The 18,313-nt window shown below is 51.9% G+C and overlaps 2 protein-coding genes across 2 annotated transcripts in view; one reads left to right on the forward strand and one right to left on the reverse strand.

The window, feature by feature from the left end:
* Positions 1 to 8,995, forward strand: part of LOC311375784 (laminin subunit beta-1-like) — a gene marked incomplete at its 5' end in the record, with an annotated part of 11,588 nt that extends 2,593 nt beyond the window's left edge. Inside the window, 5 exons of the mRNA XM_084490841.1 lie at positions 824 to 1,031; positions 1,610 to 1,751; positions 3,763 to 3,939; positions 6,050 to 6,209; positions 8,331 to 8,995. Of these exons, the coding sequence (XP_084346967.1) occupies positions 824 to 1,031; positions 1,610 to 1,751; positions 3,763 to 3,939; positions 6,050 to 6,209; positions 8,331 to 8,467 (824 nt within the window). The 3' untranslated portion in view covers positions 8,468 to 8,995. The remainder of the gene's footprint in view (positions 1 to 823; positions 1,032 to 1,609; positions 1,752 to 3,762; positions 3,940 to 6,049; positions 6,210 to 8,330) is intronic.
* Positions 8,996 to 9,613: 618 nt separating this feature from the next.
* Positions 9,614 to 17,797, reverse strand: eri1 (exoribonuclease 1). The gene is made up of 7 exons (XM_084490843.1): positions 17,380 to 17,797; positions 15,648 to 15,838; positions 14,841 to 15,057; positions 13,938 to 14,021; positions 13,581 to 13,690; positions 12,820 to 12,934; positions 9,614 to 10,518 (listed from the first exon to the last, which is right to left on the reverse strand). Exons 1-7 carry the CDS (start codon positions 17,452 to 17,454, stop codon positions 10,276 to 10,278), a joined length of 1,035 nt encoding a protein of 344 aa, XP_084346969.1. The 5' UTR covers positions 17,455 to 17,797; the 3' UTR covers positions 9,614 to 10,275.
* Positions 17,798 to 18,313: the final 516 nt, after the last annotated feature.

Genomic DNA, 18,313 nt, shown 5'->3' on the forward strand with positions numbered 1-18,313 from the left:
CCCTCTAGCGATCAAATGAAGTCAATCGCATACATATCGCCAAAACTTTTTTTTTTTTTCCGTACGGTATTTTTTTATGTGTTGTTGTATTATGTGGTTCCATTTGTGTCTTTCAGTTGTAAAGCTCAACGTGTGATACATTGTGTTCATTGTGGTTTTTGTTAGTATATGGCTGTAATGTGTTTTTGCAACTTTTAAGTTCAAGAGGACCTCAACCTCACAAATGTAGTTTATTTTATTGTTTAATACACTGAAAAACACAGTCACACCACACGCACACACACACACACACACACACACTCTCTCTCTCTCTCTCTCACACACACACAACACACAGCACACACACACACACACACACACACACACACACACACAGCAACACACACACACAGCAACACACTCACTCACTCTTCCTCTCTCACACACACACACACACACACACACACACACACACACACATCACACACACACACACAAACACACACACACACACACTCTCTCTCACACACACACACAGCAACACACACACACACACACACACACACCACACAGCAACACACACACACAGCAACACACTCACTCACTCTTCCTCTCTCACACACACACACACACACACACACACACACACACACACACTCTCACACACACACACAGAGCAACACACACACACACACACACACACACACACACACACACACACACACACACACACACACACACACACACACACACACACACACATCCTCTCTCTCACACACACACCCACACACACCCCCCCCCCCCCCCCCCCCCTCACTGTGCTCTCCTCTCGCCCTCCTCTCAGGCGGTAAGGCCAACGTGTCGGTGGTGGAGCTGGTGTCTGACGAGGTCCTGGCCATGAAGCTCCCCACCTCGTCGTCGGAGCTGCAGGACATGACCCGGGACATCCGGGAGCGGGTGGGCTCCCTGACCAGCGTGGAGGACGTCCTCAGCCAGAGCGCCGCCGACATCGCCGCCGCCGAGACGCTGCTGCTGGAGGCCAAGGCCGCCAGGTACGCACGCACGCACGCACGCACGCACGCCACGCACGCACGCACGCACGCACGCACGCACGCGCACACACCCACAACACGCACGCACGCACGCACGCACGCACGCACGCACGCGCACACACCCACAACACGCACGCACGCACGCACGCACGCACGCACGCACGCACGCACGCACGCCACGCACGCACGCGCACACACCCACAACACGCACGCACGCACGCACGCACGCACGCACGCACGCGCGGCCGTGTGTGGAGATGTGACGCCGTTTTTTGGATGTTTTTGGAAAAGGGTTTGAACTTTAGTTTAGTCGTTTGTATTTGTTCCATGGAATGACTTATTGAAGTGTACCTCTCTCTCTCTCTCTCTCTCTCTCTCTCTCTCTCTCTCTCTCTCTCTCTCTCTCTCTCTGTCTCTCTCTCTCTCTCTCTCTCTCTCTCTCTCTCTTTCTCCGTCCCTCGCCCCGGCCATCGCTCTCTCTCCCTTTCCATCTCTTTGTCGCCCTTCCTCCACCTCTCTCTCTCTCTCCCCTCTCTCTCTCTCCCCCCCCCCCCCTCCCTCCCCCCCCCCCCCCCCAGTGAGGAGGCCTCCACCCTGAAGCAGACGGCCGGTCTGTCCCGGGCGGCGCTGGAGGAGGCGCAGAGGGCCCAGAGTGAGGCGGGCGCCGCCCTGCTGGAGGCGGCGCTCAACACCAACGGAACGCTGGCCCTGCTGCTGACGGTGAGCCTCCTCCTTCCTATTGGTCCAGAGGCACGGTGAGCCGCCACTCCTCCTTCCTATTGGTCCAGAGGCACGGTGAGCCTCCAGTCCTCCTTCCTATTGGTCCAGAGGCACGGTGAGCCGCCACTCCTCCTTCCTATTGGTCCAGAGGCACGGTGAGCCGCCAGTCCTCCTTCCTATTGGTCCAGAGGCACGGTGAGCCTCCAGTCCTCCTTCCTATTGGTCCAGAGGCACGGTGAGCCTCCAGTCCTCCTTCCTATTGGTCCAGAGGCACGGTGAGCCGCCACTCCTCCTTCCTATTGGTCCAGAGGCACGGTGAGCCTCCAGTCCTCCTTCCTATTGGTCCAGAGGCACGGTGAGCCTCCACTCCTCCTTCCTATTGGTCCAGAGGCACGGTGAGCCGCCACTCCTCCTTCCTATTGGTCCAGAGGCACGGTGAGCCTCCAGTCCTCCTTCCTATTGGTCCAGAGGCACGGTGAGCCTCCAGTCCTCCTTCCTATTGGTCCAGAGGCACGGTGAGCCTCCACTCCTCCTTCCTATTGGTCCAGAGGCACGGTGAGCCGCCACTCCTCCTTCCTATTGGTCCAGAGGCACGGTGAGCCTCCAGTCCTCCTTCCTATTGGTCCAGAGGCACGGTGAGCCTCCAGTCCTCCTTCCTATTGGTCCAGAGGCACGGTGAGCCTCCAGTCCTCCTTCCTATTGGTCCAGAGGCACGGTGAGCCTCCAGTCCTCCTTCCTATTGGTCCAGAGGCACGGTGAGCCTCCAGTCCTCCTTCCTATTGGTCCAGAGGCACGGTGAGCCGCCACTCCTCCTTCCTATTGGTCCAGAGGCATGTCCGTCACACAACGACAGACTCTTTGTCTCAGTTTACATTTTACATTTACAGGTCCCGGGTTCATACCCCCTCTTATGTTAGGGCTGAAACCAACCATAAGAGAGACAACACAAAGGGCTCAGAACCTCAAAGGGGATCAAAAGGGGATTTATTAACAGAAAATGGTCGTATTTAACTAAAACTAGGCAAACTATTATGCCAAAAAGACAAATAGCGTTGGTAGCGGCAGCGAGAGGAGAACGGACACGGGTGGACCGGCAGTTAACGTTAAGACCCACCGCATCCAGCAAGCCTCTCGGGAAAGAAGTCCTAACATAATTGGCAGGTGTGTGTGTGGGGCTTTTATAGTCACCTGTGTCCAGGACCTCCACCTGGACACAGGTGAGAGATAACAGGCTCAGGTGATAGAGGTGGCCACCACAAGGTGGAGCCAATCAAGAGCCACTGTCAGGCACCCAGCTGGCCACCATAGGAGGGACACTAACAACGTCACCTTCAGCGTTTAGCAGACGCTTTCATCCACAGAGACTCACAGTAAGAAGAAAAGAAACGATATCTTTCTGTGGGTGCAGTGAGGATGTTCATAGAACCAGTTGCGAGGTTAACTCCTACATCATAACTCTGACATTCAGGGCGTTGATTAGACGCTTTTATCCAAAGAGACTCACAGCGGTGAACACACAGCGACGGCGGTGGAGTGGACCCCTCAGGGCGACGGCCGGTGGTCAGGGAGCGGTCAGGGGGAGGGCGTCTCGCTCAGGGACACCTCGACACCAGGAGGAGCCGGGGATCCAACTAACGACCTTCCGGTTACAAGTCAACCTGCTCTACCTCCTGGGCTAAGCAGGATGTTCATAGAACCAATCACTAGGCTGACCCGCTCCCCGTCCACAACAAGGACAGCTAGGACACGATGCTACACGATGCTAAGTGCTGTGTTAAAGTGTAAGGACGTCCAACGTCCAACACTGAAGGAAACGGGACCTCGGATACTCTCCTCCCTGCTGATTCACCCTGCCTCATCGGCTCTGTACGTCTGGGCCCCTGCGTGAGGGCCCCTGTGTGAGGGCCCCTGTGTGAGGGCCCCTGTGTGAGGGCCCCTGTGTGAGGGCCCCCGTGTCTGGGCCCCTGAAGCGGCGCTCTGTGTGACGCTCTCTGTCCCCCCCCCCCCCCAGGTGGAGTCGGTGACGGAGGCCTCAGAGTTCAGTCTGAGTAACGCCACGGGGCGGCTGCTGCTGCTGCAGCGGGAGGTGGGGCTGCTGAGGCAGAACCACCTGGAGGCCGGACGCAACGCCGCCGCCGCCGCCGCCGCCAGCCAGCGGGCCGGAGAGGACGCAGAGCAGGCCCAGCAGGTCAGGGGTCGCACGCACTACTACACACTACACTACACACACTACTACACACTACACTACACTACACACACTACACTACACACACTACACTACACTACAGGACGCAGAGCAGGCCCAGCAGGTCAGCACGCACACTACTACACACTACACACACTACTACACACACTACACTACACACACTACACTACACACACTACACAACACTACACTACACACACTACACTACACACACTACACAACACTACACTACACACACTACACTACAGGACGCAGAGCAGGCCCAGCAGGTCAGGGGCCACACACACTACTACACACACTACACACACTACACTACACACACTACACTACACTACACACACTACACTACACACACTACACACACTACAGGACGCAGAGCAGGCCCAGCAGGTCAGGGGTCGCACGCACACACTACTACACAACACACACTACTACACACACTACAGGACGCAGAGCAGGCCCAGCAGGTCAGGGGCCACACACACTACTACACACACTACACACACTACACTACACACTACACTACACTACACTACACACACTACACTACACACACTACACTACACACTACACTACACAACACACACTACAGGACGCAGAGCAGGCCCAGCAGGTCAGGGGCCACACACACTACTACACACACTACACACACTACACTACACACTACACTACACTACACAACACTACACTACACTACACTACACACACTAACCACACTACACACACTACACTACACACTACTACACACACTACACTACAGGACGCAGAGCAGGCCCAGCAGGTCAGGGGCCACACACACTACTACACTACTACACACACTACTACACACACTACACACACTACTACACGCACTACTACACACTACACACACTACACTACACACACTACTACACACTACACAACACTACAGGACGCAGAGCAGGCCCAGCAGGTCAGGGGTCGCACGCACTACTACACACACTACACACACTACACTACACACTACACTACACTACACAACACTACACACACTACACTACACTACACAACACTACACACACTACACTACACACACTACAGGACGCAGAGCAGGCCCAGCAGGTCAGCACGCACACACTACTACACACACTACACACACTACACTACACACACTACTACACACACTACACACACTACACTACACTACACTACACTACACAACACTACACACACTACACTACACACACTACACTACACACACTACAGGACGCAGAGCAGGCCCAGCAGGTCAGCACGCACACACTACACTACACTACACACACTACACAACACTACACACACTACACTACACACTACACTACACACTACACTACACACACTACAGGACGCAGAGCAGGCCCAGCAGGTCAGTACGCACACTACTACACACTACACCATACTGCACGCACGCACACACACACACACTACACGCACGGCGTATACACATACACACACCACACCACACACACACACAACACTACACTACACGCACGCACGCACGGCCACACACACACTACACTACACACACGCCGCACACTACACTACACCACACACACTGCACTACACACACACAACACAACACTACACTACACTACAGGCTAGGTCAACACCCAGCACATTGGGTTGATCCCTGTGAGTGGCTGACGATGACGAAGGGTAACGAGTGGAAGAGAACCTTCCATCATAAACTAAAACACACAATTATTAGAACGAATCGCCTCGTCCTCACAGACCAGGACGCGCTGCCTGCATTACCCAGCATTCACGGCGTGTGTGTGCGTGCTCGTGCGCGTGTGCGTGTGTGCGCGTGTGCGTGTGTGTGTGTGCATGTGTGTGTGTGTGCGTGCTCGTGTGTGTGTGTGTGTGTGTGCGTGTGCGTGCGTGCGTGCATGCTCGCGTGTGTGTGCGTGTGTGTGCTCGCGTGTGTGTGTGCGTGCGTGCGTGCGTGCGTGCGTGCGTGCGTGCGTGCGTGTGCGTGCGTGCGTGCTCGTGCGCGTGCGTGTGCGTGTGCTCATGTGTGTGTGTGCGTGTGCGTGCTCGTGTGTGTGTGTGTGTGCGTGTGCGTGCTCATGTGTGTGTGTGTGTGTGTGTGCAGGAGTTCCAGGGCGCGGTGACGGAGCGGTACTCGCGGGCGCGGGAGCTGGTGGAGGACCAGGGGGAGGTGGTGCTGGAGGCGCGGCGCCGGGCGGACGCCCTGCAGGCCGAGGCCAAGGAGCTGCTGGCCCAGAGCGGAGAGAAGCTCCACAGGCTCCGAGGTGAGGCTCTACCACCCCTCCACCACCCCTCCACCCCCTCTACCCCCCCTCCACCCCCTCTACCCCCCCCTCCACCACCTCCCCCCCCCTCCACCCCCCCTCCATCCCCCCTCCACCCCCCCTCCACCACCCCTCCACCCCCCCTCCATCCAGGGCCGGGGCGTCCAGAAGGGCACCGACCACTGGCAGCCACTGGGGGGCGCCACCACATGAAACAAGCCTTAAAAAAAGATATCGTCATTTTGAATATTATTCACTTGAAAATGTTGAAAGACCGTACATTACGCGATTATGAATATTAATTCAAGCACTAACCATCACTAGGTTAACCCGTTCCCCGTACACACCAACCATCACTAGGTTAACCCGTTCCCCGTATACACTAACCATCACTAGGTTAACCCCTTCCCCGTATACACTAACCATCACTAGGTTAACCCGTTCCCCGTATACACTAACCACCAATAGGTTAACCCGTTCCCCGTATACACTAACCATCACTAGGTTAACCCGTTCCCCGTATACACTAACCATCACTAGGTTAACCCGTTCCCCGTATACACCAACCATCACTAGGTTAACCCATTCCCCGTATACACTAACCACCACTAGGTTAACCCATTCCCCGTATACACTAACCACCACTAGGTTAACCCGTTCCCCGTATACACTAACCACCACTAGGTTAACCCGTTCCCCGTATACACCAACCATCACTAGGTTAACCCATTCCCCGTATGCACTAACCATCACTAGGTTAACCCATTCCCCGTATACACTAACCATCACTAGGTTAACCCGTTCCCCGTATACACTAACCATCACTAGGTTAACCCGTTCCCCGTATACACTAACCATCACTAGGTTAACCCGTTCCCCGTATACACTAACCATCACTACTACACACACTACACTACACACGCCGCACACTACACTAGGTTAACCCATTCCCCGTATACAACAGAGATAGCTAGGTTAAGATGCTACACAATGCTAAGTACTATTTTCAAGTTCCAGGACGTACAACACACAATAAGTGTGTACATTAAGTGTGTATATTAAGTGCCAGGACGTACATTAAGTGTGTACATTAAGTGTGTACATTAAGTGTGTACATTAAGAGCCAGGACGTACATTAAGAGTGTACATTAAGTGTGTACATTAAGTGTGTACATTAAGTGTGTACATTAAGTGTGTACATTAAGTGCCAGGACGTACATTAAGTGTGTACATTAAGTGTGTACATTAAGTGCCAGGACGTACATTACGTGTGTACATTAAGTGTGTACATTACGTGCGTACATTAAGTGCGTACATTAAGTGTGTACATTACGTGTGTACATTACGTGTGTACATTAAGTGTGTACATTAAGTGTGTACATTAAGTGCCAGGACGTACATTAAGTGCGTACATTAAGTGCCAGGACGTACATTAAGTGTGTACATTAAGTGTGTACATTAAGTGTGTACATTACGTGTGTACATTAAGAGTGTACATTAAGTGCGTACATTAAGTGCGTACATTAAGTGTGTACATTAAGTGCCAGGACGTACATTGTGTGTACATTAAGTGCGTACATTACGTGTGTACATTAAGTGTGTACATTAAGTGTGTACATTAAGTGCCAGGACGTACATTACGTGTGTACATTAAGTGTGTACATTACGTGCGTACATTAAGTGTGTACATTACGTGTGTACATTACGTGTGTACATTAAGTGTGTACATTAAGTGTGTACATTAAGTGCCAGGACGTACATTAAGTGCGTACATTAAGTGCCAGGACGTACATTAAGTGTGTACATTAAGTGTGTACATTAAGTGTGTACATTACGTGTGTACATTAAGAGTGTACATTAAGTGCGTACATTAAGTGCGTACATTAAGTGCGTACATTAAGTGCGTACATTAAGTGTGTACATTACGTGTGTACATTACGTGTGTACATTAAGTGTGTACATTAAGTGCGTACATTAAGTGTGTACATTAAGTGTGTACACTAAGTGTGTACATTACGTGTGTACATTAAGTGTGTACATTAAGTGTGTACATTAAGTGTGTACAGTAAGTGTGTACATTACGTGTGTACATTAAGTGTGTACATTACGCCCCCCTCTCAGAGCTGGAGCGGTCGTACGAGGTGAACCAGCGGACTCTGGAGGACAAGGCGGAGGAGCTGGCCCTCCTGGAGCAGGCGGTGCGCAGAGTGATGGAGGAGATCAGCCACCGGGTCACGCTCTACAGCACCTGTCTCTGATCGTCGCCACGACGACCGCGCCGCCGCCGCGGGGGCCCGGACACGCCCACAACGCCGCCCGGACACGCCCACAACGCCGCCCAACGCCTCAGTGGAGAACTCCACGTCCGAGATGGCGGCTTGGTGAAGGAGGCCCGTAGCTGAAGACGGTTTAAATGTTTCTATCTATCTTATAAGCTAGTTGTTGTTGTTTTTTGTTGTTGTTTTTTTACATGGCAAAGAATGTCGCTCCTGAAGTTGAAGACCGTTCGTTTGGAGCCCGAACAAATGACCATGTTGTACTAACAAGACAGGATTGTGGTACCAATCAGTGGCATGTTGACCTTATTCTAATTGCAAAATGGACCAATGAACGCCATAGAAATGACCACTGAAAAATATATGATAATATATAGCCCAGTATGATTGCACATATTCCATCGTTTCAACAAAACCAAAATGTTGTATGGACCAAAGATTATGCAATCATTCCTGTAATGGCTCTATTAAATTAACATTTTCAATTAAATAAAACTACGCTGCATCTCATATTTTGTGTTTTTGGATTTATCAGACATTGCAGACATGCTGAGAGATTAATTTCTATCTTGCCCTTTCATACCAAAGCACCACTAGCAGTTCAATTGTGTTGTCATTGTGAAACAAAGCTGAAATCTACTAAAATAACTTTGGGCCCACTGGCTTAGGCGCACTCACACTAGCCCATCTGTACCGTGCCAGAGTACGTCTGTCCCCTAGAGTCTACATCGTCTGGCCGGTGTGAGCGCGCCGTCCGTCCTCCAGCTCAGCTCAGCCCCGTGGCCTCAGGTCACCCCAGAGAGGAGAGCTCAGGCCACGGGACAGACGCTGATGAGCCGACACACGCACACGACACACGGATACACAACCGTATGGACAAGAGGCCACCGTACTCAGGCCCCGTGGAGATCGCCCCAGTGTGAGCACAGGCCAGCGGCACAGTGGGGGGGACAATCATAGTACGGTAGTACGGTACAGGGCAACTTTACCTAGTGTGAGTGACCCTTAAACACACTGCAAAGACCTATAGTCTTCAACAACAACGAAAACACTGAAAACGACGCAAAAGAAAATGACGAGACAAAAATATTCAATACATTCACAGGAGGGAAGCGAAACGGACAACGCCGGTTTGAGTTCATTTATTTCTGTACAAACAAACCAGGGTGGGACCATTAAAACTCATTCAGTGTCCGTATAAAATGAGCCCACCTCTCAAACGCACTCAACGCCAGGTCACACTTCACACGGAAAGAAAACGCCAAGATCAACTGTTGAGACGAACACGACCACCAACTGAACCTTAAACGATGGTGCACCAAATCAAACGCCGTGACGACCACAGATCAAAATGTGGATCAACTCCGCTGAGTTTACATGTTGAAGGGAGAGGGAAAAAACAAGCAGATGAACAGAAACCTAAATGACGTTTCCAAAGCGTCTGTGGCGGTTATGGCGGCTCTGAGCGCGAGCAGTGATGAACCTTTAGCAGAGCGGGAGAAACACAGCAGCAGCAAAGACGGAGACGTCGTGGTTCCCATAACAACAACGACGGCCCGGGGCATGTGGCGCCGCCGCAGGACCCAGCGGGAAGCACCCCGCTTCACAACATCGGAAAAAAAGTGCTTCGGACATTTTTTTTTTTTTTTTTCCTTTCCGAAGTACGTAGACTTCGGAAACGGATTTGTTGGCAGTGTCGGGGGGTGGGGGGGTGTAACCACTCCCCTCGACGGGCTCCTAAGCGCCGCCCCTCTCCAAGGGTCCGTCCGTCCGTCCGTCCGTCCGGCCGTTCACTCCCGGGTGCGGGGGTTGAGCGGGGGCGGGGCCCCCTCCATGGGGGCGGAGCTGGGCACTGACAGCAGCTGTCCGGCGTGCATGCGCTCGTTGACGCGCAGCTGGCAGCCGTCCTTCAGCATGCGCACGGCGATGCGGGCGATGTTGCGCGAGTCGTCCAGGCCCGAGTGCGGCCGGCCCTCGTAGCGCAGGCCCAGCTTCTCCAGCATGGTGCTCAGCTTGGTCTGCGTCCGCGGCACCTGGGGGCCCAAAGCAAAGAACCAGAGGAACACCGGCCGGTCAGAGGGACACCGGCCGGTCAGAGGCCAGCGGCCGGTCAGAGGCCAGCGGCCGGTCAGAGGGACAGCGGCCGGTCAGAGGCCAGCGGCCGGTCAGAGGCCAGCGGCCGGTCAGAGGGACAGCGGCCGGTCAGAGGCCAGCGGCCGGTCAGAGGCCAGCGGGACGCCGGCCGGTCAGAGGCCAGCGGCCGGTCAGAGGCCAGCGGCCGGTCAGAGGCCAGCGGCCGGTCAGAGGCCAGCGGGACGCCGGCCGGTCAGAGGCCAGCGGGACGCCGGCCGGTCAGAGGCCAGCGGCCGGTCAGAGGCCAGCGGGACGCCGGCCGGTCAGAGGCCAGCGGCCGGTCAGAGGCCAGCGGCCGGTCAGAGGCCAGCGGGACGCCGGCCGGTCAGAGGCCAGCGGCCGGTCAGAGGCCAGCGGGACGCCGGCCGGTCAGAGGCCAGCGGGACAGCGGCCGGTCAGAGGCCAGCGGGACAGCGGCCGGTCAGAGGCCAGCGGGACAGCGGCCGGTCAGAGGCCAGCGGGACACCGGCCGGTCAGAGGCCAGCGGGACGCCGGCCGGTCAGAGGCCAGCGGGACAGCGGCCGGTCAGAGGCCAGCGGGACAGCGGCCGGTCAGAGGCCAGCGGGACAGCGGCCGGTCAGAGGCCAGCGGGACACCGGCCGGTCAGAGGCCAGCGGGACAGCGGCCGGTCAGAGGCCAGCGGGACGCCGGCCGGTCAGAGGCCAGCGGGACAAGGGGGGGGCTGGGGGGTGACCCATTGACCGGTCGCTAAGCTCCGCCCTTAGAACACAGATGAGCCAATGACATTCCAGCCGCAACTATACCCGGACATCGGCTCGGACAACTCCCTTGAGGAGGCGTGATATGACAATCTAATGGTGGGTTTATGCTGTTTGTGTAAAAAATAAATCAACGTGGTGAAGCGGTGTGCTTGGGGAACATGTGACCGGGACGGTCGGAGTCCTGAGAGGCTGCAGAACGTGGCGGCAGCTCAGAACACAGACTGGACTTAAGCTGGTCACCGTCTGTATGTACTTTAACGTTTTGGATATACCCCCTCCACAGCGTAACGTAGTCCCTGTCGGTTGATCCTGGAAGAAATTAAATCTTTTTTTCGCCCCAAAACCTGCTTTGATAGACAGTCAGCTGACTTTTTTTTTTTTCCATATGTTTTTGTTATCGAGTCTGGTTTGTTTGTCCGAGATCGTCATGGTAACGACGGAGGGGGGGGGGGGGGGGGGCGTGACTTAGCGACAGGTCAGTTGGTACCAAGCCTGGCCGGCCTGCTTCAGGAGACGATTCACGGGTCTCCTGACATTGATCCATCTCTTTGTTTCTACGTCGGTGCACGTAAAGGTCCCACGACATGCCACCAGGCGTGGTGTGGTTAGCCGCTACAAGACGTTTTGGAACTCTGTCTGTTATGACCACGGCGCTGCCACCTGGTGGCAGCGCCGTGGTCACGCCACCTGGTGGCGCGGTGCTGCCACCTGGTGGCGTGGTGCTGCCACCTGGTGGCGTGGTGCTGCCACCTGGTGGCGCGGTGCTGCCACCTGGTGGCGCGGTGCTGCCACCCGGTGGCGCGGTGCTGCCACCCGGTGGCGCGGCGCTGCCACCCGGTGGCGTGACATGGGACCTTTAAAAGCAGCTGCTCTGCTCACTATTTGAAGGCGTATGCACACAAGATGATTCTTGGACTTTTGGGGATTTATCCTCGTTGTTGAACGCACTTAACGGAAGTCGCTTTGGACTAGAACGCTGCTTGATAATTAATCAAGTGTATTAATCATTTGAGAGCAAGTAATCAAGGATAATCCGTGTTCAGACTCTGGGAACAAACCCAGCTCCAGATGTTGTATATCGACTTCCCACATGTGAGTTACTTAGTTTCACGTGTGGGTCAAAGCGCTTACAGTCGTTATACCGCCAGAGCAAACACTTCTTTGCATCATTCTTCTCTGATGTCAAAGTATTCAGGGATCTTGGTTGATGGTAAAACCTGCAGGTCAACTTGGCCAACGTATAACAACGTGTGTGTGTGTGTGTGTGTGTGTGTGTGTGTGTGTGTGTGTGTGTGTGTGTGTGTGTGTGTGTGTGTGTGTGTGTGTGTGTGTGTGTGTGTGTGTGTGTGTGTGTCGTCCCAGGGGTCGTATTCATGATCAATAAAAACATTCAAGACCCCACCCAGCCCGGGGCCCCCAGGGGCCCGGCAGCAGGGCAGACGTTCACAGTGAACATGAGTCGCGGTCACCGAGACTGACCTTGTAAAAGTTGCCGTAAGACTTCCTGATGTTGATCCACTTCTTGGCGAACGGGGGGTACCTGATCCGACTCACACGACACTGGATGTTCAGGAACTTACTCATGTCCCAGGAGCTGAGGAGAGAGCCGGGGGGGTTGTGATGCCAAAAGGCAGATTTTCAAACAGCTTGTGATGGTTAACCACTAGGGGTGGGATATAGAATCGACTCTTGGATGCATCGTGATTCTCTCTAGAACGATTCCGTCTCCATGCAGATAAGATAATAATCGGAATTAAGATTTTTTTTTTTTAATTTATTAAATTTGTTCGCCTGCTGCAGACAAGGTAATTCATCTGTTGATTGTCTTTAACGATCATCACACGAGTAGGAAGTGATTAGCAAACTCTGAGTAGCAAACTCAGATCAGTATATATTTTTTGAAAATCACGCATGGAAATGTACAAAAAAAAAATTTGCATCGATAATCGTTTTAGAATCGAATTGTTGACCTCGGAATCGGACTTGAATCGTGAGGTGCCAAGAGATTCCCACCCCTATTAACCACACCCATAACATCACCCCTTCACCAACACCAGCGGACCGTCACCAAACACTAAACTACTGACAGCGTTAACAACAACAGTGACCCCTGGTGGGTTCACATCCACCTGAAACCATCAGAGAACAGCCGCTGTGATTTGAAACGGATCGGACTCCACCACGGTGGCCCCCGTGGCGTTGGAGGCCGGCTGCGTGGGAGGACGCCCCCCCGGTCTTACCCGTCGGTCAGCATGGCGTATTTGTGCCTGGTGCCCAGCTCCCTCTCCTGGAGCCACAGAACCACCCGCTGGAGCACCGCCGGGAAGGTGTCCGCCTCGTCCACCATTTTCTGTCGGACAAGTCCTTAGTTTTACACACTTATATATATTACACACTTATATATATTTATATATATTATATATATATATATATTAATACGTTTAGACACGGACGGCGGTCATGAACTCATACGATCACAGCGGCGTCAGTACTGGCCGTGGAGCGTCATCGACTGGGGAAAGCTTTTCCTTCAGAGGTCATGAGACGGATCGGTTTAAGCGGACGTTGTTGTGATCCTAAAGGTGTTTTCAACCGACCTGCGTGATTCCCGTTAAGTTCACACAGAAGTCCGACAGCTCCGAGTTCACCTCCGGCCTCACGTACTCCTGAAACGTGTCCTCCTGTACAAACGATGGAACATGATCATTTTAAAACAATAAAAACACCTCAACTCGTTACTGGAGATATTCTCACAGGGCTACGCACAAATTCAACATTATCCTTTGGGCATCGTCTACGGTCTACGGCATCTTCAAAGAAAATACATTTAGGGCATCTAGCAGACACTTCTATCAAAAACGACTTACAATAAGTACATGTGTCAGAAGAAAGGAGAAACAATATATATTGTTGTCGGTACAGTAACGATGTTCATAGAACCAAGTGCCAAGCACTAACCATCACTAGGTTAACCCATTCCCCGTATACACTAACCATCACTAGGTTAACCCATTCCCCGTATACACTAACCATCACTAGGTTAACCCATTCCCCGTATACACTAACCATCACTAGGTTAACCCATTCCCCGTATACACTAACCATCACTAGGTTAACCCATTCCCCGTATACACTAACCATCACTAGGTTAACCCATTCCCCGTATACAACAGAGATAGCTAGGATAAGATGCTACAGAAGTACTATTTTTAAGTGCCAGGACGTACAACATACAATAAGTGCGTTAGAGGGGTGTGAGGGTAAGCTATGCAGAGTCCAGGTGAGCTCTAGTGAGCTCTAGTTGACCTTAGATTCATAATTCAATCTGCACCTCCTCTTTTAGCTGTTTTTATTAACGCATTTCATCATCAGATTTTAATGTGTTATTACCCTTAGTGTTTTTGTTGCACTTTGAGCTTACTTTATGAAAAGTGCTTTACAAATAAAATGGATTATTATTATTATTATTATTATTGAGGCGGACGTCCCCACACACTCACTATCTCCAGGGTGTGTGTGTTGATGAGCACCAGGGGGAACTCGATGATCTCGTGCTGGAACTCGGGCGGGTTGTCCTCCTCGCAGGTGGCCTCGTAGTCCACCACGCAGATGTAGTCGTAGTAGGTGTCCGTGGCGCCGCCGGCCGCCACCGACGCCATCAGCTTCTGCTTCTTGTAGTGGCTCTTCAGCCGCTTCTTCATCACGTCCTTCACGCCTCTGAGGGGGAGGGAGGAAGAAGACCAAGAGGACCTCGAGATACATCCTGGATGAACCGGACCACTGCACTACCGCTCAGCTGCTGTATACACCACCTTTATTTGTGATCTGGATTTTTTATTTGTTTATATATATATATATATATATATATATATATATTTTTTTTTTTCCTTTCTTATATATTTAAAATGTTGTTGTCGTGAATCGCACCATCTGGATGACATTGATATTTCACTGTACTAATTGCAATGACAATAAAGAGGATTCTATTCTATTCTATACCAGGATTTGACATTCCTCCGATACACTCGCTGTAGTCAGTCAGCAGAGGGCAACAACAGCCCCATTCCCAACATGAAGCGCTCCTCAGCTGAAAGGAGTTCATGTAGTTAATGTCGTGTGTTGACTGACCACCGTTTGCACGATCGTTTGAGAACGAGGGAGGAGCCGAGTCCGACCGACCCCGCTGAGAACCGTGTATATACACCGTGATTCACCACTACCGGAAACGCGACTGAGCGAACAAACGACTCGATTCTTCTTGGCGAACTGAATCAAGGAAAAGAATGGTGAATCCCGGCCCTACTCACCGCGTGTCCAGCTTCAGCTCGGCCAGCTTGTCCCGGAGCTGGTCCTTGGTCATCCTGTTGATGTGGCCGTTGGCCAGGGCGATCTCCTTGTACACCGGGTCGCTGAAGTCGCTGGGGGCCTGGGGGGGGGGCCCCGGGGCCCCGGGGCTCTCAGGGTCCTCCGAGGGGCTCGTCTTGCCACCAGAGTCCGGCTGATAGGAATTTAAAAAAAAGGTGAGAATTAGGCCTGGGCAATAAAACAATAAGTGATCGTATCGTGATTGACTTTTGATCAGTATCAATATAAAACATGTTCAATATTTATCGATAAGAGACTGGACCACTGAATCTAGCAGCTGGGTTTGTTACACAAACACGGTTCCGTACTTATCTACAATATCTGAGTGTTTTTCATTGTTGTGTCGACATTGGAGTATTGATCAATGAAGGACAGTGGAAGGTCGTATTAAGTGTTAAACAGAAGTGTTTAAATCCAGCATGGTAATTCCTAGTCTTTTTAGGTCATTAAAGTGATCAATAGTTATCGATATCGATCAATATGATCAAGTTATATTGTGATATGTTTTTCAGCCATATCGCCCAGGCCTAGTGAGAATTCAGAAGTATATAAACTGAAAGCGTCCAATAATAATAATAATAATAATAATAATAATAATAATAATGCATGATTTTATTTATGGTCGCCTTTCTTGACACTCAAGGTCACCTTACAAAATCAAATAGTCAGAAGAGCAACAAAAAACGAAACAACAAGATAATAAAACAGTGTACAGGAGGAAAGAGTAGGGTCATTCTAGTCCCAAATAAATGACCTAAAGTGAGTAGGCTGGTCTGAATAGATCGGGTTTGAGGTGAGATTTGAACGTGGTAATGGGTGCTGGATGTGGGACAGGGTCCTGACGGACTTACTTATTAGTTATTACCACGGTTTGAGGTGACTCTTATTACTTACTTTATTTTATTAGTATTATTTATTATTGTGATCTATGCTGCTACTTCTTATTTTGACATATTTTTGTTTACTTTATCTTGTATTGTATTGAACTCTTGTACAATAAGATGTAATAAAAGTCATTCTGATTCCAGCTCGTGGCTGGTACCTCTACCACTTGATCACTTTACATTCATGTTACTTATTTTTACTAATTTTATATATTTTTAATATCTATTTACTTTATATTATATTATATTTGTGCAATATCTTTATGTCTGTATGTAAGAGGCTAAAGGTCTCAACGGGACTCACCTAGATAAATAAAGATAAAATAAAATAAAATAAAATATTGTATTGTTGCTGCTATGTGTGTGTGTGTGTGTGTTGAGGTACCTCTTTGTGTGGTCCTACTTAAGTACAATAAGATATTAAAAGAGATCCTGAACCTGATGTGTAATCCTCACTAATCAGACACCGGATCAATCCACTAACCACCACCTCCACCACCACCACCTCCTCCACCACCACCACCACCCACCTCCACCACCACCACCCCCACCACCCATCTCCACCTCCTCCTCCTCCTCCACCACCTCCACCACCCACCACCCCCACCACCACCACCCCCCCCTCCACCCCCACCACCCATCTCCACCCATCTCCACCTCCTCCTCCTCCACCACCCACCTCCACCACCCACCACCACTTCCACCTCCTCCTCCTCCTCCTCCACCCACCACTTCCACCACCCCCACCTCCTCCTCCACCACCTCCTCCTCCTCCTCCACCTCCACCCACCTTCTCCTCCTCCTCCTGCTGCTCCCCGGCTGGGCTGAGGTCCAGACCGTTGAGGTTCTCCTTGAGGTGGTCCATCCCGGGGGGGTCGGGGTTGGGGTCGGGGTCGGGGGGGGCTTTCGGAGGAGCGGGTCCAGGGGTCAGGAGGTCAAGAGGTCAGGGGTCAGCGGGTCTCAGTGACGTAATGACAAATCACTGATTAGCACAGCGGCTAATCCCTCCCTCTGTACCGGCGCTGCGGTGCGCTCGTCTGTCCGAGGAGGTAACTTCTAGTTTTAAATACCGGGTCTCCGTCTCCCGGGTTCGGGGCTCTCGGATCGTTCAGGAGAATCGAGCGCAGCGCGGAGAGGATTGTCGGGATTTGACGTCAAAGTGCGACCCGGCGACTCGCTGCTACGCGTCCATGTTGGTCTCCCACAACACATGAAACTTTTCGCGGCGCTTCTGACGACTTCCGCCCGGACGTGACGACAGGAGGACCCCCACCCCCCTGGTGGCCATGCCTGGTGTTGCAGTTTTTTTTAGCGGGCTGTTGTGGCCATAGACATCTTATAAGTAGACGCAGCATCGACCGCTACTGCCTACTGGCGCTGACGAGACGCGGGGCCGCCGTCTTGGAGTGGTGATCCGCTCCACTCAGTGTGATTCATTTGGCAGGAGCAATGAACTGTCAGCGCATTTAATTAATCTTACCTCACTGAATACCACTGATTTTCACGCGGTTTTTTGTCATACGTGTAGCTATGATAAAGGACACATGTTTTGGCGTGTTTTATTATTCATAGTTGGCTTAACAGTAATAGAATATTCTTATATGCTATAAGTGACCAGACGTCCGAGATCAAAACTGGGAATATAATCCCCGAGAAGGGGAAAAAAACGGTCAGCTATTTTTAAGTAGAAGAAACAATATGATTAGGATATACATATATAAACA

This window comes from Micromesistius poutassou (assembly GCF_964030765.1).
Source record: "Micromesistius poutassou genome assembly, contig: SCAFFOLD_192, whole genome shotgun sequence".
Classification (NCBI taxonomy): domain Eukaryota; kingdom Metazoa; phylum Chordata; class Actinopteri; order Gadiformes; family Gadidae; genus Micromesistius; species Micromesistius poutassou.

Coding starts and splice junctions, on each gene's coding strand:
- eri1 (XM_084490843.1), bottom strand. CDS start 17,454: ATGGACCACCTCAAGGAGAACCTCAACGGTCTGGACCTCAGCCCAGCC. Junction 14,022..14,840: donor ACACACACACCCTGGAGATA/GTGAGTGTGTGG, acceptor TCGTTTGTACAG/GAGGACACGTTTCAGGAGTA. Junction 12,935..13,580: donor TACGCCATGCTGACCGACGG/GTAAGACCGGGG, acceptor CTCTCTCCTCAG/CTCCTGGGACATGAGTAAGT.